General features: G+C 40.8%; 1 protein-coding gene across 1 annotated transcript in view; it reads left to right on the top strand.

Moving 5' to 3' along the window:
• Positions 1 to 24261, top strand: part of itfg1 (integrin alpha FG-GAP repeat containing 1) — a 162562-nt gene that overhangs the window by 111482 nt on the left and 26819 nt on the right. Inside the window, 2 exon segments of the mRNA XM_078246787.1 lie at positions 14473 to 14516; positions 18861 to 18939. Of these exon segments, the coding sequence (XP_078102913.1) occupies positions 14473 to 14516; positions 18861 to 18939 (123 nt within the window).

Here is a 24261-nt window from a genome sequence, read left to right as displayed (position 1 = left end):
ATACAGCATAAAGACTGCAGCGCTGCAGTGCTATGCTGTCCATCTCAGCTGAGAATGGAAAAATGTCTGAGTCGAGTTATAGCCGAGCAGTCTGATATGTGTGGCGATCAGTAGAGATCTGTACAGTTATACTGTAGCAGGCTGGTGTCGTTTTCAGGCGATTAAATGAAGGTTACGGCCATGCGTAACAAAACCGCGCTCTGCTTCAGGTCTTATTATCATCAGGTCTATTCAGACTTGGTGTAAATTTGAATTGAGTCTTTGAATATCGGGTAGGTTTTCTACTGGTCCGTTTTGGACCCCATCATTGGAGAGACGTATACAAATGAATCACGTTGGATTTCCGAGCAACATAGTAGGGACACGCATTAAGATTATTAAGCAATACGAATTATACGAAGCAAAATGGTTCCACTTTAAGCTGTAAGAGACAATAAAGCACAAGTGGTTGCAGGGTGGACAGATGGATGGATGATTACTGCTGAGGGGGGAGGAGATGGGAGAAGTCATAAACTCCAAAATTAGAAAGAAAGACAAAATAATTGGCGATGGGGAGGAGAGTGGGAGGGGGTATCTCTGCATGAGCATCTTGGGGTGGGTGTGTGTGTGTGTGTGTGCGTGCGCGCGTGTGCGGAGATGGAGAGTGACAGGCAGAACTGTATGAGTTGATTAGTTTCCTGCTCACTTATTAGGATGCAGATTAGCTGCATTGAGAAACATCTGGGAGCTCATATACTCCCTTCTCCTCTCTCCACTCCTCAATTCCCCTTTCATCTCTTCTCCTCCTCGGCCAAATCCAGCTCTCTTCTTTCCACATTTCCTACTCTCCTCTCTTCTCCCATATTTTCTCATTCCTGCCTCTTTTATTTCCTCCCCTCTAACCCTCTCCAGCTTCTGTTTTTATCTTCCTCTCACCTCTTCCTCTACCCTAAACCCTGCCTTCACTCCTCTCTTGTTTCTCTTCGGCAAATGTCTTGTTTCCTGTCCTCCTGCTTCCTCTCCGCCTCTCTCAGTCTGTCAGTCAGAGCTGTCTTTTATTCCCTCGTTTCATTTCATTCAATTGACAACGGGTAGATTTACATGAAGTCTTTCAGTGTGGCTCTGTCGTCCGGAGGAGGATTTGACTGGAGGCTGTATGTTCAGATTGGTGTGAATACTTTTTCAGTGTCTGCTTCAAAACACAAAGACGGCTGAGTGGGAGCGCCTGCTCCTGTGTTTGTCAAAATAGCATTCTGCACCAGCTTATGTTGACAGTTGAAGTCATAATGGCTCTGCCTGCAAATACAACAACAAGCAAGCTACACAGCACATTTTAATACATATTATAGCCATTTTACCCATTACCTACAGGGAGGTTCCTCTATCCTCGATTTTTTTAACATCCAGAACTCAGAGAGTGAGGGTAAATAGATGCATGTCGGGGGAATTGATATCATCCACTGGGTCTCCCCAGGGCTATGTCCTTTCCCCTCTCATCTATGTTCTGTATATCGACGACTGCTGCAGTCAGCACGGAAACAGGTTCATTTTTAAGTTTGCTGACGACTCTACAATAGTCAGCCTCCTGAACATGACAGCAAAAACAGCCATGGCCCTGTAGTTGAGGAATTTGTAGACTGGTGCGACAGTGCATTCCTTAAACTAAATGTCCAGAAAACTAAGGACATGTGCATTGATTTTAGACACATCACAAACCATCATCAAGTGACAGACTGTAAGCTGTTGAAAAATATATTGGGACCATAGTGGAAAAACAAGATTAACTTTACTTTTCACTCTGAAGCTTTATGCAAAAAAGGCCAGCAACATATGTACTGCCTGAGGAAACTGTCCAAGTCCCTTATAAATTCTGTTCTACAGATCTTATATTGAACCTGTCCTGACCTTCTCTCTTCTCTGTTGGTTCGGTAACCTTAACATCAAGTTCATCAAGTCCAAAACTCCAAATATTGGGAGTTCAACAGTGCACGTTATCAGACCTTTTCCATAAAGAGATCTCGTATGTATATTTACAGTTAGGTACGGAAATATTTGGACAGTGATAAAATTTTCATAATTTTGGCCCTGTGCACTAACACAATGGATTTGAAAAGAAATCATCGAGATGAACTTGTAGTGCAGACTTTAAGCTTTAATTTGATTATCATTTTCATACATAGTCCCCTTATTTCAAGGGACTTAAAGTAATTGGACATTTGTGTCAAAAGCTGTTTCATGAGCAGGTGTGGGCAATTCCCTCATTATTTCATCATCAATTAGGCAGATAAAAGGTCTGGAGTTGATTTCAGGTGTGGCATTTTCATTTGGAAGCTGTTGCTGCAAATCCACAACATGCAGTCAAGGGAGCTCTCAATGCAAGTAAAGCAGGCCATCCTTAGGCTGCAGAAAGAGATAGCAGAAACATTAGGAGTGGCCAAATCAACAGTTGGGTACATTCTGAGAAAAAGCAATCAAAAAGGCCCTGACGTCCATGGAAGACAACAGTAGTTGATGATCGCAGGATCCTTTACATGGTAAAGAACCCATTCACAACATCTAGTGAAGTGAAGAAGACTCTCAAGGAATCAGGCATATCATTATCCAAGTCTACCATAAAGAGAAGACTTCACAAGAGCAAATACAGAGGGTTCGCCACAAGGTGCAAACCATTCATAAGTCTCAAGAATAGAAAAGCCAGATTAGAGTTTGCCAGAAGACATCTAAAAAAGCCAGCCCAGTTCTGGAACAGCATTCTTTGGACTGTTAAAACTAAGATCAACCTGTACCAGAATGATGGAAAGAGACAAGTATGGAGAAGGCTTGGGACGGCTCTTGATCCGAAGCACACCACATCATCTATAAAACATGGTGGAGGCAGTGTAATGGCATGGGCATGCATGGCTTCCAGTGGCGCTGGGTCACTAGTGTTTATTGATGATATGACAGAAGATGGAGGCAGCCGCATGAATTCTGAAGCCTATAGGAACATTCTGTCTGTTCATATTCAGCCAAATTCAACAAAGTTGATTGGACGGCGCTTCACAGTACAGATGGACAATGACCCAAAACATACTGCAAAACCAACCCAGGAGTTTTTCAAGGCAAAGAAGTGGAATATTCTACAATGGCCGAGTCAATCACCTGATCTCAATCCGATCGAGCACGCATTCCACTTGCTTAAGACAAAACTTAAGGCAGAAAGACCTGCAAACAAACAACAGCTGAAGACCGCTGCAGTCAAGGCCTGGCAAAGCATCACAAAGGAGGAAACCCAACGTTTGGTGATGTCTATGGGTTCCAGACTTCAGGCATTCATCGCCTGCAAAGGATTCTCAACAAAGTATTAAGAATTAACATGTTATTTATGATTATATTAATTTGTCCAATTACTTTAGGTCCCTTGAAATAAGGGGACTATGTATGAAAATGTGTGTAATTCCTAAACTCTTCCTCCAATTTTGATGTTAATAGCCTCAAATTAAAGCTGAAAGTCTGCACTACAAGTTCATTTGGATTTCTTTTCAAATCCATTGTTGTTAGTGCACAGGGCCAAAATTATGAAAATTGTATCACTGTCCAAATATTTCCGTACCTAACTGTATGTGTCTTTTTTGTGTTTTATACATGCTGCACACCTTCAGGGACACAAATAAAGTTGAAGTTAAAGCAGTAATTAATATTTCTTGTTTTAGCATAGTATCTTATAATCACTCTCCTAGAACATTTGTGATTTTTCCACCTCTTGCACAAGTTGAAGGAGCTGATGGGATAACATTTCCCTGGAATTGTCTTGTACGATTTCATGGGACAAAAACATTGATATTGTTTTCGGTGTAAATAAGGTGGGAAATTGACCACCTATATTACCTGCAGCAGCAGGGAGACCACTGTGATTCTGTCTTTTGAGTCTTGGATAACTTTATTTCAGATTATGTAGTTTGCTTTTGTTTGCATTATATTTGCTGTGCAATTTTCCTGTGCAAGTTTTTAAAGCACATTTGATCATATAACAAAAAAGAGTTGGCACTGCTGTAATTTTACTGTAAAGTATTGCCAACAAAAAAACTGTTTGGGTGAAGAGAACATGTTCTCTCTAGACAGTTTGCCTCTGAGAGGATGTTAAACTTTATTCTAATTGATAGGGTTAATTAACGTGGTGGTCACATTGCATTTGTAGTGTTCATCCGAAAGTGAAACCCTGTGGAAGCCACTGCCAGCTGTTCAGGGACAGTGAGCATATAACAACCCTATAATGATGTTACCAAAAGTTAGCACTGAGCAGGGGTGCTCCCTCTAGGATTTGAATCCCCACAGCGGTGCAGTGCCTTGTCTTACTTACACTTCAACCAGAGAAGACAATAGTGTGTGTGTGTGTGTGTGTGTGTGTGTGTGTGTCTGTGTGTGTGTTTGTGTGTGTGTGTGAGAGAGAGCAGCCCTGCAGTCAGCAAAAAGCAGCCTGAGGACAATAAGAAGTGATGAGCATCTCAGAGCAAATGCCGCTCAGCTGTCAGATTGTTGTGTTGGCGTGTACAGCGTGAGTCCGCTTGGCTCTCATTGACTCGCACTTGTAGCCACTAGCGCTGACACGGCAGGTCATGTTCCCCCTGTCAAGGTCTATTTATTGCATTTTGCTCTTTATGTGTGTGTGTGTGTGTGTGTGTGTGTGTGTGTGTGGGTCTGTGTGCATACGTGACGTCAGCTGACCCATTATCTCAGGACTGTGTTGTGACGTGTGCATGTCGTTACCATGGCTCCCTGTAGTTTCTTTTTATAGAGTGCAATTGTGGACGTAATTAAAGGTGAGGCTCCAAGTAGGCTGTCAAGTCAGGTCAACTTTATGCTTTTTAGCACATTTTATGCAATGTAAGCTCAATGTGCTTTACACAAAACAATTATGAACAAAATAAAATAGTAAGACATGAGCACGTGTTTAAGTACATCTAGAAATATTAGTCATCCCCTGCCCACCCACCAACATAAACATACCCACCCACACATACCCAAAGAGAAAGGGGGAGGCACAGAGGGAAAGTGACAGACAGACAGAGATATGGAGGCAAGCTAGCCATAGGACTGAGAGAACGGGTAGCTAGGTCTTAAGGGTGCTTCTTTAGCAACACAGTTGTGGTACATCTTATATCATCATAAACAGTTTGTTCCAGAGATTGGGCTCAGAATGACTGGATGCACCTTCATCAGATGTATTACTGATTATGTGTACAGTTAGGAGACCAGTGTCTGGTGATCTAGGAGTTCTGGAGGGTTTGTAAGCAGGGAGCAGGTCAGAGATGTAGTTCAAATGATTTCATAAACAGTGAGCAATATTTTGAAATCAGTTCTTTATTTTATCAGAAGCCAGTTAAGTGATCTAAGTATAGAAGTAATATGTTTGGTTTTTATTATCCAAGTAAGTTCTCTAACTGCAGATAAAGGCAAAACTCTGTCACACACCAGACATATGTCAAATAGTGTAGGGAGGAATAACATGTAGTAATAATAATAACTTTAAAATAGTGAAAAATAGTGCAGTTACAGTAAATGAATTTCCCATGAAATTACCTCTCTGCACTGTGAGAACCATACTGCTGTGTTTTTTTTATATATATATATATATATATATATATATATATATATATATATATATAGTTATTGCAAACTATAACGATTTAATGTTCAATTTGTTCAGACCTGTGTATGAAATGTTTGCTGCTGCATGTTTTCAATTCAAAACATTCAATTTCAAACTAAATATGTCAGGGTGTTCGTATTAAAGGAAATGTTGGCATGTGCAAAATGATAATACATTTAGTGATAGGATCTATTAATTATATTATTATAAGATCAGATAATGATGAAAGCTGAGCAAAGCTCCCTATTTTAAAGGTTAGTATTTTAAATGTGTCTTCAAATACTTGATAGCACTTTAGTTATAATTAAAATAAATAATTAAAGTAAATTGTCTAAAACCCAGATATTAGATGCACAAGGCTAATTCTGGTTTTCTGCAAGATTTCCACCTTTTGCCTTATGTTCATTAGAAAGTCAAATGAAATTAGTGCGTGTGAATGATTGCTTAAAGTAACTGCTAGCAACTCATTAATATTTGATCTCAACACCTTAGCCCCAAACAACACCTTAAATTTCAGTAAATGCATTCATTCGAACCTAGCTGGCTCTTAGCTTCCCACCCTCTTTTTTTAGAGCGGTGGGGGACAGGGGATGATCAGGGGGAGAAAAAAGGTCAACAGAAGTGTCACATAAAAGTGGTCTACGTCACCTGAAAGCTGGGAATGAATAAAATTGGGTTTATTGAATCCACGAGTCTCAGCTTTCCAGTCATATCTAATTTATGCAATTCCAAGACTGTTTAGGAACCCCAGTATGCAGAAATAATAAAAAACACCATTTTTAGAATAGCCTGAAATAAAACATTTATACTGCATTATACTGAGATTAGCAGCAAGTGGGCAGGTCTGTAAAGGGCAGACTAGTGAGTACCCATAGAACCTACTTTCATTCAGGTATCTTGAGCTGAGAGTTCAACGGACCTCCTTGAAAATGGCAGTTTTTGCCCTCGACAAAATGTAGCCTTACTTTAGAGTGTTACTAGCCCCCTTTCTGACAAGCTAGTATGTCAAGGTTTGATTCTTTAGATTATCTACTTTCATATGATACCAATATCTTCACTAGAAGAGCGGAGCCCACTACAGTCTCTGAAAGACTGTAAGAAATAGCAAGTCTAATTATTTGCATTTAATATATCATCATCCATCCCAGGAGTCTGGGACACACATGCATAGATGAGGTTTAAGAAGTAAATGTATAATGTACTCTTTTCCCCACAATCCTGAAGCTTGTAAACAACATGCCTGACATCCAGTAGCAGTAATAAGACTAAAGCACACTACACCATTGAGTAAGTCCTTAGTGGTGAGAAATGACCTGATTTCTAGTTTCCCAGACCACAAACTGGCAGCACAGATTAAGAGCACAGAGGCAATAATGGCAGACTTCTGTATATCACCACGTGATGCACTTTAATCCACAGCCGTCAGTGTGCCTTCTCTGTTAAAAAATATATATATATATATATATATATATATATATATATATATATATATATATATATATATATATATATATTTATTTATTAGGGTGCACTATATATCGACTCAATATCGTTATCGCGATATCATGTTGCGTGATATTATACCGAAAAGTCTCGCGATAATTACGCGATATTTTGTTTGCGTTGCATCCCGCCCGACATGTACCCAAAGAGTATAGAAGCAACAAGAGGCGAAACTCAATAGCACATTGTGTTACATTCAGTCCAAGATGGCGGAGCTGCAGTTCCATTGAGTTTCCCCTCTTGTTACGTCTATACTCTTTGATGCACCTCTCGAAAAATACACATCACTTGGTAGCGTTGTATTTCCCCCTGACTCATTTCCTGGTTCTCCTTCTCCATAAACAACATGAAATCAAGGAGAGGGTTAACTTCTCCTGCTCCAGATTTCTCACCGTGGTCAGAAAGAACAGGGAGACAATTTGTTTCTCTCACTAGGACTCTAGAGTCACTACTCACTCTGAAGAAAATCACCATCACTCTCTCACTTCTTCCTCGCTCTACCACACACACACACACACACACACACACACGCTCGACGCACACACCAGAGCACGTATAAACATCGGCTGCGTGGAGCCTCCGCAGAACCATAAAACGAAGCGAAAGAAAAGAAAGGAGCTAAAGAGAGAGCGAAGAGTGGAGCAAAAAGAAGACAAAAAGTAAGAAAATGAGTGTTGCTCTGGGAGACGACGAAATAACAGATTGAAAGGAAACTTTAGAGGCCAAAAGTAACCTACAGTCACATTCGCTACAAAGAGAGCGACATGCACTCGCTTGTGGGCGCTCCTGGGCGTGCCTAGCCTACACCTGGTTGCTTAGCAACAGTACACAGAAATTCTCCGGTGCTACCTTAAACCATGTCTTAAAAGTTACTTCAGAGGTATTGTTAAGTCACAAGAACGATGTTTTTGGATTTAAAAGTATTTATTTCTCGATAAAAGTAACACAATATCTGAGATTAAATGCCAAACATATCAGATATATACATAAATACGATGTCCTGAAGCGTTTTCCACCATCTTGAATTCTTTTCTTCGACTTGAGCCACTGACATACGTCACGCTGCCGTCACTCGGATTGGCAGTCGCTCGTGGCCAAACGGCCACTCCCAGAGTGATAGAGAAAGACATATATTTATAATCTCTATGACATTTATATCTCTATGGCTCTGGCCACTCCCATTGAAAATGAATGGTAGCCTGTTGCTTTGTCTCTGTCTCTTGTAGCTAATGTGACTGTAGGGTAATGCCTCCTCCTCGGTAGCTTGGAAATACTTTGGCTTTAAGCCAACAGATGTGCATTGTTTTTTATACTGTAGTGTATATACAACCATTTACTGTAGAGGATTCAACACCGGGATGTAACAATCTGCAGCTGCTGTTGTCGGAAAAACACAGACGGTGCGTTCAATGAAACTGGTAAACTACAGCGTCATGGTGCATTCAAAGTTGTTAAATGCCCTTTTCCCATCTGGTGGTTGTTTTTGTCATTCAACAGCTATTTACTAGTGAAATAAGTTATTGTTATAGTGATTACATTATTATTAAACATTTAATTTTGACGATATGGCCTTAGCAATAAAGAAGCCATCCTTTAATGTCACCAACTGTTTAGTACCCTTCTTTTTTTTTAACTTTCTTAAAAAGTATCGGTTCAGGCACCGTTAAGGCACCGGTACCATTTTAAAAGTACCGCTTTAGCACCAGTATCCAAACCAAACAATACCCAACCCTAATATTGACTTTAGATTCAAATGTGTGACTAGATTAAATATATAATAAACAAATGCAAATCTTAAAATCAAGTTCATAAAGTCATTTTCTCTGCATTCATTTGATTCCTAATCAAGATACACTGGTCAGAATTGCTTTCCATTGTTAATATGTACTTAAAAACTGTTCTGAAATGCAAAATAGAATTTTAATCATGTGATAAAACGTGATTAATCGCGATTAACTATAGAAATTCATTGATTAATCGCGATTAAAAAAAATTAATCGTTTGACAGCCCTAATATATTTATATATATATAATTTACACTTCATCATCGTATCATTAAAACACAATTTCAGAAGGTACATGAAGGTATATGTTAAATCTGAATTATGGTAGCTGTCAAGCTGTCACTGAAACTTAACAAGGCCAGTGACTTTAGGTTCACTTCGACATATTGATCAGCAAAGTACATATGATCATAGGAATCTGACTTTCGCATCATTAAACTAGCCACAAACCCACGCTGTGAGCTGTGTTTCTTTAAACTAAATATGTCTTCCTTACTGGGTTCTGGGCAGACAGATGCTCTTTTCTCCTCTGCATTTTATTCAGCAGCCCTAAACAAGGAAGTAGGCTACTCTAGTTTTGATTTATGACCGTTATAGGACGAACAGAGAACATTTCTCTTTGTTTAATATCATTAAAAGTAAAGTTAGGTTTTGCTGTCCGCTTCCCGACTCATTTTAACAGAGAAAGAGAGACACTTTTTACCTCGACGAGAAATATCGTCACGTCACACCTCTAATATAGATACTGTATATATTAGGGCTGTCAAACGATTACATTTTTTAATCGTGATTAATCGTTGAATTTCTATAGTTAATCGCGATTAATCATGTTTTATCACATGATTAAAATTCTATTATTTTGCATTTCAGAACAGTTTTTAAGTACATATTAACAATGGAAAGCAATTCTGACCAGTGTATCTTGATTGGGAATCAAATGAATGCAGAGAAAATGACTTTATGAACTTGATTTTAAGATTTGCATTTGTTTATTATATATTTAATCTAGTCACACATTTGAATCTAGAGTCAATATTAGGGTTGGGTATTGTTTGGTTTGGATACTGGTGCTAAAGCGGTACTTTTAAAACGGTACCGGTGCCTTAACGGTGCCTGAACCGATACTTTTTAAGAAAGTTAAAATAAAGAAGGGTACTAAACAGTTGGTGACAATAAAGAAAGGCTTGTTTATTGCTAAGGCCATATCGTCAAAATTAAATCCATCCATCTTCATCCGCTTATCCGGGGTCGGGTCGCGGGGGTAGCAGCTCCAAATTAAATTAAATGTTTAATAATAATGTAATCACTATAACAATAACTTATTTCACTAGTAAATAGCTGTTGAACAACAAAAACAACCACCAGATGGGAAAAGGGCATTTAACAACAACTTTGAATGCACCACAAGGCTGTAGTTTACCAGTTTCATTGAACGCACCGTCTGTGTTGTTTCTCCGACGGCAGCTGCAGATTGTTACATCCCGGTGTTGAATCCTCGACAGTAAAACACAGTCACACTTTACACCGTTTAGTGTTAGCTGTCAGCATTTAACCGTGTTTAATCCAGCTACTAGCTAGCAGTAGGCTAACGTTAGCTGCTCTTGAGTATAGTGTTAACTAGCTAGCGGTAGGCTAACGTTAGCTGCTCTTGAGTATAGTGTTAACTAGCTAGCGGTAGGCTAACGTTAGCTGCTCTTGAGTATAGTGTTAACTAGCTAGCGGTAGGCTAACGTTAGCTGCTGTTGAGTATAGTGTTAACTAGCTAGCGGTAGGCTAACGTTAGCTGCTGTTGAGTATAGTGTTAACTAGCTAGCGGTAGGCTAACGTTAGCTGCTGTTGAGTATAGTGTTGACTAGCGTCACGTGCAGCGTTGTTTCTGTCGTCTGTAACGTCTGTTTCAGAGCACCAGAGAGAAGAGCAGACATATCAGTGGCACCAGAATGAGGCACTGAAATCCGTGTTGCTATTCCTGCAGCAGCAGGATGTGTTACGAGTTAGTACAACAAAATAGTATCCTGTTAGGCACGACGCAAAGCTGAGTGAAGTGAAAATAAATTAATAAATGGCGGCATGCGATTAATACAATAAAAAAAAAATTAACGCGTTAATGGTGACAGCCCTAAATATATATATATATATATATATAAAATCAAGAATGTTTGTTATGTTTTCTCCTGTAGACATAAACATGCTATGCCCATTTTTCTCCGTTTGAGAATCATGGGCAACTCTATTTTTCTTAAATGAATACGCACCTAAAACCCTTGTTCCAGAAACACTGCTCACTGGCCGGCTCATTGTCACAATGATGAAAACACATACAGACCCACACAGAGTACACAGTCATCCTCCTCTTGATTAGGTTAGTCTTGACAAGGAGCTGCCATCAGTCTTATTACACTAGAAAATAGGCTAGATCAGTCGCACAAAGGCTGTATAGGCTGTACTGTTGTGTGTGTGTGTGTGTGTGTGTGTGTGTGTGTGTGTGTGTGTTTGAGAGATAGAGAGACTGCTGTACTGGCAAGAGACAAGATATCTGTTCCCCACATGATGTGTGGGAGCTGTTCCAGGGATCTTGTTTTGGCCATTGAGGAGCTGTTATGTGCTATGTCACATGTTATGTTACATGTCATCCAAAGATTGAAGTATGGAGAACAATGCAGTCTAACAGAAGAAACACTACATTTGAGTTTCCTCTCTCTCGTGACTGTAGTAACACACTTGCCTACACACACTCACGACACGGACTCATCTACTTCCTGGAGTGATGGCGTGCCCATTGAGTTGTGAAGGACATCTGCATTCATGCCGTTTATGTCTATATTTTTCTCCCTCTTTCTCTTCAGGCATCAGTGGATTCATGCCACGAAATTTCTAATGTAGAATGTGTGTCCCCTCTCACTCATTTAAATACATGATCTCTTTTCCACTGCCACACATACCTTACATTCAAGAGTTTTTAAGTGGATGTGTAAAGACCTCTAAAAGTGCCTCCTTTGTTGGTTTTTACTTGGAGTTTATTGGGTGTTTCACATTTGGCAGGAAAATAAAAAGGAGAGAGAAAGTTTGACATGACGAGGCTAAGGCGCGCTGACAGTGTTATTTCCATGGGGTGCCGAGTGTGTGTCAGCTTCATTGCATCTACACAGGAAATTAAAATGTCACTAAAGTCTGACGTTTTTCTTTTTCCATCACCTAAACGCAGATTGCCGTGCACATTCCTCCTCCTCAAACGTGTCCATTTAATTGACAGTAAACACTCATCTCACTCGTTTCCCAGTAGGAGAGAGTATCCTGACAATCAATTGCTGTCACATAGTATATTTGCATTCAAGCTGCGTGACATTGTTTGTTCTTCTTGGTCCCTTTGTGCACTGACCTCTTGCGTTTTGTAATTTGAGGATACGTTTCGCATCAGTTTTACTTAGGATTGATTTTAAAAATTGCTGTCAGATTAACACTAACAATGACACAATTTACAGTTTGTGCCATAGCCAACAGAGATGCAGAGACTCTAAAAGAGACTCTGAGAAGTGCATTTTTTCTGACCTGTTAATCACACAGGCATGAAGAGAGAAAACTGCTGAAGTGAGAATGGCTATTCTTTAATGTGTGAGAATAGAATGCAATACACTAAACCGGGATGAGATTCTATGTGCTGTGAGCCGATAGTGTCTAGGCTTTGAGTCCTGCTACAGGCTTGTGTCTTATGTCCTATGTTCTCTGTCCCTATAATCCCAAATGAGACCGACTTCAAACGAATGGCTGGTCTAATCCCTCTACGTTATTGATGTACAGTGTCAGTGACAGTGATGCCTGCAGCCTGACCCCAAACAGCATGAAATTCAAACAAACGATGAATAATCCGACCCCTGAAATGTATTGATAATCTGTGTCCTTCAAAGATGACTTTGGTCCAAAGCCTGTGATGTGTTGATGTGGAAGTCAGCAGGATTCATCCTTTGGGGACCAAATGTTATGGCAATTCATCCAGTAGTTGTTGAGATATATTTCAGTCTAGACTGACGTGGAGGGCCAACCAATGGACGGGCAGACTTTGCCATGCTAAATCTTAAAAATAACATAACTACATTTGAAGTATTCAGGAAGAAAAGGGGCATCATTTTGATCCAGCATTTATTTGATTCATTTATGCTAATCTAGTTTTATTTGCCTATAGTGAAATTTGAAAGCTCATAGTGAAACTGGAGGTTAAAAGTTGTAGATTTGCACAACATAGTTGAAAGTTGAGGATGTGTGTAATGTGAATGGCTCCCTTTGCTTCACAAGGTGTGCAAGTAGAAAGACAAATAGAATGGTGAAAAATTAAAAACAATGTGGGTTGTGTATTGGCGCAAGTGTCTCGCAGAGATGTTGTCACATTTGTAGAAATAGAAGTATATTAGTTTCCTATAGACAACACTCCAGGAGTTTGTTTTACAAAACACTAATGGTGTGGATTGGCTCCACTGTATTTAAGCCTGTCCTACAGTTACCATTCGTTAATGTTTAATAGTGTGCTGCTGCATAGCTCTATAAAGTGTAGAAGAATGAAAAAAGGATGAGGATGAGTGAATGTGGAAGTGTGGAGAAAACAATTAGGGAGCTATGGACAATAAATGGACACTATGTAACAGGGGACATTCTACAGTTTGTTATGAATATCAGAGTGGTATCAGGGTCACCTGGCACCTGTCAATCCATTATAAAGACCCGGTGCATGAGTGGAAATGCTTCACAAAATAATTACAGTGATCACTTTTGTTCAAATGGGTGTACAGTGTGTACTATGGGTACAGTTAATGTTTGTGATTAACATGTTTGTGGCAATGTGGCTTTATCCACCCACTGCCTGTGCGATTGAGCCAGGGACACTGCGATGTTCTCTTTGACTAGGTGCATTGGGTTTGGCTGCTGTTCAGTACAGCACTGGGTGCAGACCTTATAAACAGGCTATTGGGCTTCAGCGTGACTCCATCAGGCAAATCAAGGCAACCTAGACCCAGGACCCTATTAGTATGCTAATAAAGTCACTTCTCTAATGACTGATTAGCAATTCAGCAGATTTTGTCCTCGCTCCGCTTGTACACACAATTAAGTGAAATGCTCTCTTAGCATTCACATATACACGCACTTGCAGTGTTAATAGCATGCACATTTATTTTTTTATGTTTCTCATTGTCGGCAATTTATTTCTAACGCTCCCTCCCTCCCTCCTTTCTTTGGTTGTTTGTCTTGTCCACATTCACCTAGCACACAGAACAGATATTTCAATTGTCTGAAATATAATGTAAATGCGAGGAACGCTTAAGCACTGTTAATATTAATTTGAGTGTCTTTGTTTCGACTGTCAGCCGCAGTGGAGCTTGAGGCACTGTGTAAGAGAACTTTATTTCTCTGCTTGAGTTTGACCCTCTTGATGCTTGAAACCTGTGGATACATGTTGACACACTGGCCCTTAGGGCACAGCAACAGCACCGTCACAGATGACACTTGTTCCACATCATGTGCGCTGGTGTTGAACGTGTAACACACACTGGGCAACATGTCTAACCCTGGCATCTCTGTCTTCCTCAGTGCTCAGCGGCCTCTGCTTCAATGACTGTCCAGAAGATGTCAAGGTAAGGAATCTGTCTTTGTCTGTCCTTGTTTTCTAATGACAGCATAACAAAGTGAGACGTGTTTATTATCTGTCTGACCAGTCTGACCCAGGTGTGTCCCTCTGGGTGTACTCTCTTGTACCCATTACACTTATATTTCCATTCATGCATCTTTATCTTCCTCCAGAGTCTGTACTCTGTACGTTTTTCAGCGGAAGAGCGAGAGATGGGATGGAATATCATGTCTATAGGGAGGATCACATTTATATTCAGGAAATTAGGGAAGGAGATTTGAATGGGTGATGTGTTTTTGAGCTCTAAGGCAGTATAAGCTCCCATGTATGTCTAAAGTGGCTAGCCTGAACAGTTTGACCAAAACAATTGAAAGCACAAAGATAAATGAGGTTTGTTTTTATATGATAAAATACCATGTGATTTCCACCTGTCCATACCCCTCCCCTATTCTTTTTTTCTTCATTGCGACAAGTAACAGATCTTCACAAAACAAGTCAGTAGCCATTGCTTACTGTACTGTATCTCATGCCCTCCCTTGTGGTTGGCATTGTCCAATAAAATATCAGTGTAAGATGTTTTAATACAAGGACAAATAAGTGCCAGGTGTGGCCGTTTTCCAACTCATGTCCTCTGTAAATGTATTTTGAGGTTTGTTGTTGTTCAGGGACACTTTGACAGTAATGGTGTCTGTGGAGACTGGGTTTGTACTCATAATTTTATAATAACAGGTATTCGTATTTTACCATCTGCTCACATTCTTCAGTTTATGAGGTATCCAAGGCTTCATATCTGCGTGACGAGGCCAGACAGTGCTTATCAGTTTGATACATACAAGCTTCAACAAGATTAACTTCAGCCTTTCAAAGTGCTCCCAGCTCGGCCTTAAGCTCCATTAGTGACTCTAATATGTGTTCCATTAAAGGTCCTATGACATGCTGCTTTTTGGATGCTTTTATATAGGCCTTAGTGGTCCCCTAATACTGTATCTGAAGTCTCTTTTATATAGGCCTTAGTGGTCCCCTAATACTGTATCTGAAGTCTCTTTTATATAGACCTTAGTGGTCCCCTAATACTGTATCTGAAGTCTCTTTATATAGGCCTTAGTGGTCCCCTAATACTGTATCTGAAGTCTCTTTTATATAGGCCTTAGTGGTCCCCTAATACTGTATCTGAAGTCTCTTTTATATAGGCCTTAGTGGTCCCCCTAATACTGTATCTGAAGTCTCTTTTATATAGGCCTTAGTGGTCCCCTAATAATGTATCTGAAGTCTCTTTTATATAGACCTTAGTGGTCCCCTAATACTGTATCTGAAGTCTCTTTTATATAGACCTTAGTGGTCCCCTAATACTGTATCTGAAGTCTCTTTTATATAGGCCTTAGTGGTCCCCTAATACTGTATCTGAAGTCTCTTTTATATAGACCTTAGTGGTCCCCTAATACTGTATCTGAAGTCTTTTTTATATAGACCTTAGTGGTCCCCTAATACTGTATCTGAAGTCTCTTTTATATAGACCTTAGTGGTCCCCTAATACTGTATCTGAAGTCTCTTTTATATAGACCTTAGTGGTCCCCTAACACTGTATCTGAAGTCTCTTTTATATAGACCTTAGTGGTCCCCTAATACTGTATCTGAAGTCTTTTTTATATAGACCTTAGTGGTCCCCTAATACTGTATCTGAAGTCTCCTTTTATATAGACCTTAGTGGTCCCCTAATACTGTATCTGAAGTCTCTTTATATAGACCTTAGTGGTCCCCTAATACTGTATCTGAAGTCTCTTTTATATAGACCTTAGTGGTCCCCTAATACTGTATCTGAAGTCTCTTTTATATAGACCTTAGTGGTCCCCTAATACTGTATCTGAAGTCTCTTTTATATAGACCTTAGTGGTCCCCTAATACTGTATCTGAAGTCTCTTTTATATAGACCTTAGTGGTCCCCTAATACTGTATCTGAAGTTCTGTGTCTGTAGCTTTAAATGCTATTGAGGAAGAGAGGGTGGGGGTGTGGCCTTGACCAACTGCCATGCTTCGCTCGTTTGAAAGCCATGATGTCTCTCTCTCTCTCATGGGTGGGCCAAATTCTCTGGGTGGGCAAAGCAGAGAAAGGGGAGGTAACCTTTCCCCTTATGACATCATAAAGGGAAGATTCCAGATCGGTCCATCTGAGCTTTCATTGTCTCAAAGGCAGAGCAGGATACCCAGGGCTCGGTTTACACCTATCACCATTTCTAGCCACTGGGGGACCATAGGCAGGCTGGGGGAACTCATATCAATGTTAAAAAACCTCATAAAGTGAAATTGTCATGCCATGGGACCTTTAACAAAAGCTTGGGCAAGAAAACGGCATAAATAAATAAAGATGCAGATACCGCAATGTACAAACTCAAAGAACAATCAAATACAAAAAATGCACAAAAACAGGGGTTACAACAAATGTTGACCTTTTGTATTCCTCATTTAGAAGACATTGTCTAATATCAAATCAGCACATTGACGGCTGTTGAAATAGTGATCCAACAAAACAAATTCCATCAACTTGCCAGCTCTTCAGACTGAAAACAGCTTTGTGTAAAGTTGTCGATGTGTTGCTTCAGATTCTGGTGAGAAGATACAATCCAGTACAATGGCCAGATTTATTAATATCATAATATCATCAGTTTGAAGGCTTAACAGATGTCACAACACTTTACAGCAGTATATACAGTATATGAGGGAAGCAGTATAACCCACAGCAGCAATAAGTTTAAAGTCCAATCACAAGGTAAACCGTAGAAATATGCCATTCTCTCTACAAAGTAATCTTCCAGGAATGTGGCCTTGCACACTGTGCTTTACCAGATGACATTGCATTGCGTTGCTGCAAGAATCCCAGTCCCATGCATTGGACACATTCATCAGACAGCTGTCACCATGTTTTTTACTGTTAGAAAAGACTACAGTGCAGTTCATATATTTCATAGATAAACCTGAGAATTACACCAAACTACATCCAATAATTACCAGTTTCATTTTTGTATCCCTCTACCTCCATCTGTCTGTCCATGTGCACTCTCCCTATCTCTTGATCACTCTCTCTCTTTCATCTTTGGTGTCTTGGAATTAACTTCCATTCCTGGTAGCAACATTAGACCACCAAAGCGGTACGGCCTCTGACCTGAGTCCAGCCACAGTTGGTCATAACGGAGAACCGGCTGACGTTAATCCACACACACAGATCGACCCGTGACACACGACCCGCATCATTGTGTCAGTCTGAAGGGGCTATAAGGTGGACAACATATCATAAGCTCTTAAACTATAATGTACGTTTGAAGTTAAATGTAGCCACCAATTTATAGAGCATTTAGCCTGAAGCTACTTTTATGTATCCCAAAGAGCCAACGTCTGATGATGATGATGATGATGATGTGTAGGTGGACAGAGACATCTGACAGAAATACAGCAGCCAATAGCGTCTCCTCATATAACCTTTCACCAATGGAAAGCCCTTTGCAAAACACATTAGCTTTGACATCAACAAGAGGCTGCTGGTATTAGAGTTGTTTTGGTTTCCTGTCTGTCTACTCTTCCACCAGCTTGTTGTCTAACTGAAAGGTATGATGAATGCTGTAGACGAGTGGAGCTCGCGGCTGTTTCTACTCCTCTCCTCTCCCATCCATCACCCCCTCTATCTTTTCATTTCACACCCCCACTCCTCTTCTTCTTAGTCACACCTCTCTTCCTCTTCATCTTTCTATGAGCCCACTAATCTGCTCCTCTCTGGCTTTCTCGTCTCTCTCTCTCTCTTTTTTGACCTCATTTCTATTCCTTCCTCACCCGACCGCTGAGTGTCACAGCACAAAGGGCCAAGTCTCTCTTGCAGTGTGTATGTACAACAAGCTCGTGGTTAGCTGATATAAAGCGGAGGATGACTCGACAGATCTCTTCATTAGTTGTCATCCTTTCGTAATGAAGAGATAAGACAAACCCCTCTGTATCTGCCCGCACAGGCGCACAATCACGTAGCCATCACTCATTCCCGCTCAGTCAGATTCAGCCAGCTAGGTCAGACATTTGCCAAGTCACCTAGTGGAAATAAAACAACAACAAAAACTGGTCAAGTTCACTGTGGTGACAGCATGCCTGTCTATCTTTATCCCAGCTCACTCTCCGGCTTGTTTCTCCCTGGCCTCTTTCGCCCTTACGGACAGACAGCTGATGCTTCTGCCTTGCTTGTCTGTCAAAGCACTTTGTAAACTTTGTTTTTAAAAGTGCCAAATAAATAAAGTTATTATTATTATTAAAAGAGACTTGCAAAATGTACAAATCCATCAGTTTTTTTATTTGTGTTTGCATGTGTGTTTTGCAGCCTTTTGGTGTTAACCAGCCAGGTCCCTATGTCATGTACACCACAACTGACTCCAACGGCTACCTGAAAAACGCCTCAGGTAAGAACTTTCTTTTTTTAAATCTCTTTCAAAGGCAGCTTTCACATCTTGTGCTAAACTCCCCACTTCAGTGATAGAGAATAACCAGAGAAACGTTTCTTTTTCTGAGAACGTCACTGCCTGAGCATTTATACATCCAGGTCAGATTTATTAACAACTTAATCTCCTAACAATGACAGCTGTCCTGTCTGGCTGGACACCTTGGAGTTTGTTTTGGAGGATTTCAAGAAAACAAAATGAGAAGAAGAGGGACATATTGATTTGATTTGCTTGTTTTCTTTTTTTATAAAAGAGAAAATAGCCTCTATGCCTTAAAGACAAAGGCTGAAGCAGAAAGGACAGCTAAAGTAAAGGCAACTGGAGGGGGATTCAATCAGTTTGATAAGGCTGTAAAGCTTGCTCCATGATGCTTCTGGAGTGTGTGTGCTGTGTTCACACTTCTATATTCATGTTAAAGTCATTATATATCTGTATAAATGCAGGTCTTGCTCACATTTGTATTCTGTAAAATGTTGCGATATATATCCAAATGTTAAATTGTTACAGGAAAATGAATACTCAACTTATGCTTGTCCAGATTTATTTTTAAAAGATGAGCCCAGTTTTCCAGCACTATCAATCAAATATTCAGCCTGGAGTTACTCCAGTGGCGCTGTCTATAGGATACAGTTTTCTTATAGTTTCTGCAGGACTATTGCAGAAGAAGACTGGAGGCCTTATTTCTCCCATAACTTCTTCCACAGTGGACTGCAACATTCAACAAGCAGCAGCTTCCTCCTTTTTGCTTCTCATTTAAGTCCACTGTACATATATTTCTAGAAACAATTTGAAAAGCCACACAAGACCTGTGGGTGTTTTCTTTGACAGTTCATAAAGGCTGAAGATGATTGTGCATGCACCTGGTTAGGATGGGATGATCAAGAGTGCTGGAAGTGAGTTTCTGTTGCCCATTGATTGTTTTTTCATGAATTTTCAATCTCAAGCAGCTCTACTTCATGTAGTCTCAAAGGGCTCCTCCCTTCTGTTCTTGTTAAGCAATCCTGTCAACATCTGGCTGTGTTCTGTACTGGAATACACAAGGTACCACGCTGTCCCTAGGAGGTTTAGGTCAAAATTCATAACAACACATAACTTACGACTTAATGTATTTCCTTCATGTCACCTGTAAGCCCTGACTCCAGCTGTATTCATGATTATGTTGTAACCTGTAGGATCACTGGGTCTCCCTAGGATGAGACATGTTTGCCATCCTGGAGCTGATGAACACTGCACATCTCTTCTCTTCTACTTCAGACTGTTAAGGGTAGAAAGATGCATAGGTAGAGAGAGAGATAGATGCATAGAAAGATAAGACGAGACATTGAGGACAGCAATGCTGCTGTGTTGTATTAGCCACAGTTAACCTAGTTAATATTACATTGTGGGAAGGACACAGAGCTGCATGAGGACAAGATGCACTGACAGCCTGGGGTCAGGGATATATATAGTCACACAATGCATTCCTATGTGCAGTACAATCCCACTTTGTCAGATTTCCTTGTTTCATTTATCTGTTAGCACAGTTGGAGTATATATATTTAAAAAGAGTAGACAGGTCACAGTCTAACATCATTATGATTTCACAACCATTAGACAGCTATATGCTCTTGGCAACAAAACACTGCTGAAACTGTGGCCAGGACATCTCAGTCGATAGAGCGGGCGCACATATACAGAGTTTCATACCTCGACGCAGAAGGTCCAGGGTTCTAGTCCGACCTGGGGCGATTTCCTGCATGTCTTGCCCCTCTCTCGCCCCCTTTCATTGCTTTCCTATCAGTAAAGGCAGAAATGCCCAAAAAATTATCTTTAAAAAAAATAAATGTCTGCAGACCTTTCAATTAGGCGCTCTGTGTCCAAGCCTAAAACACTGAGTAGACAAAAAGTAATAGTTGTCTTAAAACGTGACAAAACCCACAGTTTGATTTCCTCTTTACACACAAAAATAGGCAGTCAAATGGGCATAAACAGTGGAGAAGGGGGAGTGCTATCACCACCTGCACCCACGCCCACTGCAGAGATGATAGAGAGTGATTCAAAATCCCACTGAGAATGGAAGCAGGGACGTTTTTGAAGTCATACTAAAGTGAAATGTTGATTTTCAGTCTCATTTAAAATAATTTATAGAAATGATATTACCTGAAACAAAAGGCAGTTATTTATGTTCTAACTTACATTTATCTAATTGCAAAACTGTGGGTATTATTATGCAGCCTCCAATCTTTTGGGAAAACTTTAAACATAATTTTTTGTAACCTAGCTGCAACCACAAGAACAGTAGTGAGGTTGGCCAGCAGCCTCGCAATCGGTGTTCCAGTTCATCCCAAAGGTGTTGGCCTAGGATGTGGCTTAGGTCAGGGCTCTGTGCAGGCTAGTCAAGTTGTTAGAAACACACTATTGTAAAAAAAATATATCGCTGTTGCTGTTTCGATTTCCCTTTCCATTCCCTACAATCTCTATTTTTTTACACCAATGTATCAAATGACGATGTGAAAACAAAATGTGAAAGGGGTCGCTCATACTGATGACGCTAAAGATAATTATCACCTAACTCAAACAGACTGTGGAGGTGGAACTCTGCAAACCAAATTACTGGCAATTGGGAGAACCATTTTTGTCACAAAAATAGGAAAATCCCTCCCAGGCATTCTGAGAGGTGGAATGAAACAAGATGGGGCATACTAGTCGGCCTGTTGACTCACCCCATTTAACTGTGAAACCCCCGGTACGATTCTCCCCTTCTCTATTTTGAATCTAGTTCATGTGAAGAAGAGATGGATGGTCTTGACATTTTGTCCACTCGACCAGTACAACGCTTTTTGGGAAAAGTCTCCCAGTGTCTCCCCAGACAGCGTCTGTTCCTGGTTCGTTGTGTTCAGTAAGCAGAATCCCATTAATTTAACATTAGAATATCGTGGGGTATTACAGTCTGCCCATCATAACTTCAGCTTATTTTTCCAGTGTGTGTTTGACTGGGGTGCACGGAGAGAGGAGGAGAACAAGAGTAGCCAAAGGCTTTGCCGGCACAACTCCCCAGACCCCTCATGTGTGCGTGCGTGCGTGCGTAGTGATTTAAAGTGTATTTATTCTGTAGCTTGTAGCTCGGGAACAGCCAGCGAGGCTGCCAGAGATGAGCAATGATGGGTTGCACACAAATACACACACTCATACACACACGCACACACACACACACACACACACACACACATCCACGATGTCTGGGCCTCGCCACTGGGGCCCAACGATCTTCACTTACCCTTCACCCTCCTGAAAAGAAGAGAGAGCGGAGAGGAAAGGGGAGATTATAATATGCTGAGAGATAGAGACAAGGGCCGAGAAGGCACAGTATATGAATGGAGTTACTGTACATCAAGAGGAGGGAAGGAAGGGAAAGGAAAGGAAGAACATAAAATAAGGAGGGAAATGGGTCAGAGGACATCAGGAGCTGGTAGGATGCAGAGTAGAGAGAGAGCAGAAGTAGAGTAATCTTAATGTGGTGAGATACATGAGAGTGACACTGCTAACACACATACAGCACATACTGTATATACATACGTACTGCATACACACTCACACCACTTACACTGGTAATGCCACCTTCATATCTGACAAAGATGAATAGCAACACTGATCAGGTTTCTCTCTAATTTTCTTCTGTGTATGTGTGTGTGTGCACGCGTGTGTGTGCGCTATTTTCCTTAACATGCACTTATTCTTTAGTCTTTGTGTACTCTGTGTGTACTCTGTGTGTGTGTGTGTGTGTGTGTGTGTGTGTGTGTCTCACGCGTGCATACCCTGACTTTTGTCTTTTACCTTGCGTGTATACATGCATGTGTGTATACGTGTCTGATTATACGCACCAGACAGTGTGCCATGCCCCTTACTAAGCAGGTTGGATGGATGAGCATGGGCTGTGATTCTGACAACACCACACCTCATTATCAAGTAACTCCTGCTGAGACAGGGAGAGAGTCAGAGAGAGGGAGGGAGAGAGAGAGAGACAGACAGGGGGGGTGGGAGAGATGAATAGTCGAAGTTATTCATTAACAACTTTTTTTATTCCCCGCTCTTTCTCTCTCAATATGGACACTGAGATGAGCACTGGAAACACACTGCACCGTGTTTCCCACTGGGCTCCAGGTCACACAGAGTCATGTCTACACTCAACAAAATTATAAACGCAACACTTTTGTTTTTGCCCCCATTTTTAATGAGCTGAACTCAAAGATCTAAGACTTTTTCTATGTACACAAAATAACTATTTCTCTCAAATATTGTTCACAAATCTGTCTAAATCTGTTAAGAAAGAGAAAGTTCTCTGGGCTTCTGCAGACCACAACAATCCGGTGCAACCAAGGTGGGACAAAAACGTTATAAAGTAACAAAAGATAGCCGGTGCAAAACAGATGTCTTACTTGATGGTTTTATTACTTAAGGTGCAAAACAGTGACTAATGTTTCGATGTAGAGTTACATCTTCATCAGAGTCCTTGATGTCAAAGCTAATGTGTTTTGCAAAAAATCTGTGTTTGTGAGCACTTCTCCTTAGTTGAGAAAATCCATCCACCTCACAGGTGTGGCATATTAAGATGCTGATTAGACAGCATGATTATTGCACAGGTGTGCCTTAGGCTGGCCACAATAAAAGGCCACTCTAAAATGTGCAGTTTTCCTGTATTGGGGGGTCCGGGGGGGGGTCAGAAAACCAGTCAGTAAACAAAAAAAATAAAAATAAAGTTGCTAGATATTGGCAGGACCTGGAACACGCTGTCGTATACACGGATCCAGAGCATCCCAAACATCCATCAATAAAATGCACCTGTGTTCGTTGTCCATAACATACGCCTGCCCATACCATAACCCCACCGCCACCATGGGCCACTCAATCCACAACGTTGACATCAGCAAACCTCTCACCCACATGAAGCCATACACGCTGTCTGCCATCTGCCCTGTACAGTGTAAACCGGGAATTCATCTGTGAAGAGAACACCTCTCCAAAGTGCCAGATGCCATTGAATGTGAGCATTTGCCCACTCAAGTCGGTTACGACGACGAACTGCAGTCAGGTCAAGACCCCGATGAGGATGACGAGCATGCAGATGAACTTCCCTGAGATGGTTTCTTACAGTTTGTGCAGAAATTCTTTGGTTATGCAAACCGATTGTTGCAGCAGCTGTCCAGATGGCTGCTCTCAGACGATCTTGGAGGTGAAGATGCTGGATATTGAGGTCCTGGGCTGGTGTGGTTACACGTGGTCTGCGGTTGTGAGGCCAGTTGGATG

The sequence above is a fragment of the Sander vitreus genome, chromosome 1 (genome assembly GCF_031162955.1).
Source record: "Sander vitreus isolate 19-12246 chromosome 1, sanVit1, whole genome shotgun sequence".
NCBI classification, from domain to species: domain Eukaryota; kingdom Metazoa; phylum Chordata; class Actinopteri; order Perciformes; family Percidae; genus Sander; species Sander vitreus.
This window is presented reverse-complemented; position numbering and strand designations above follow the sequence as displayed.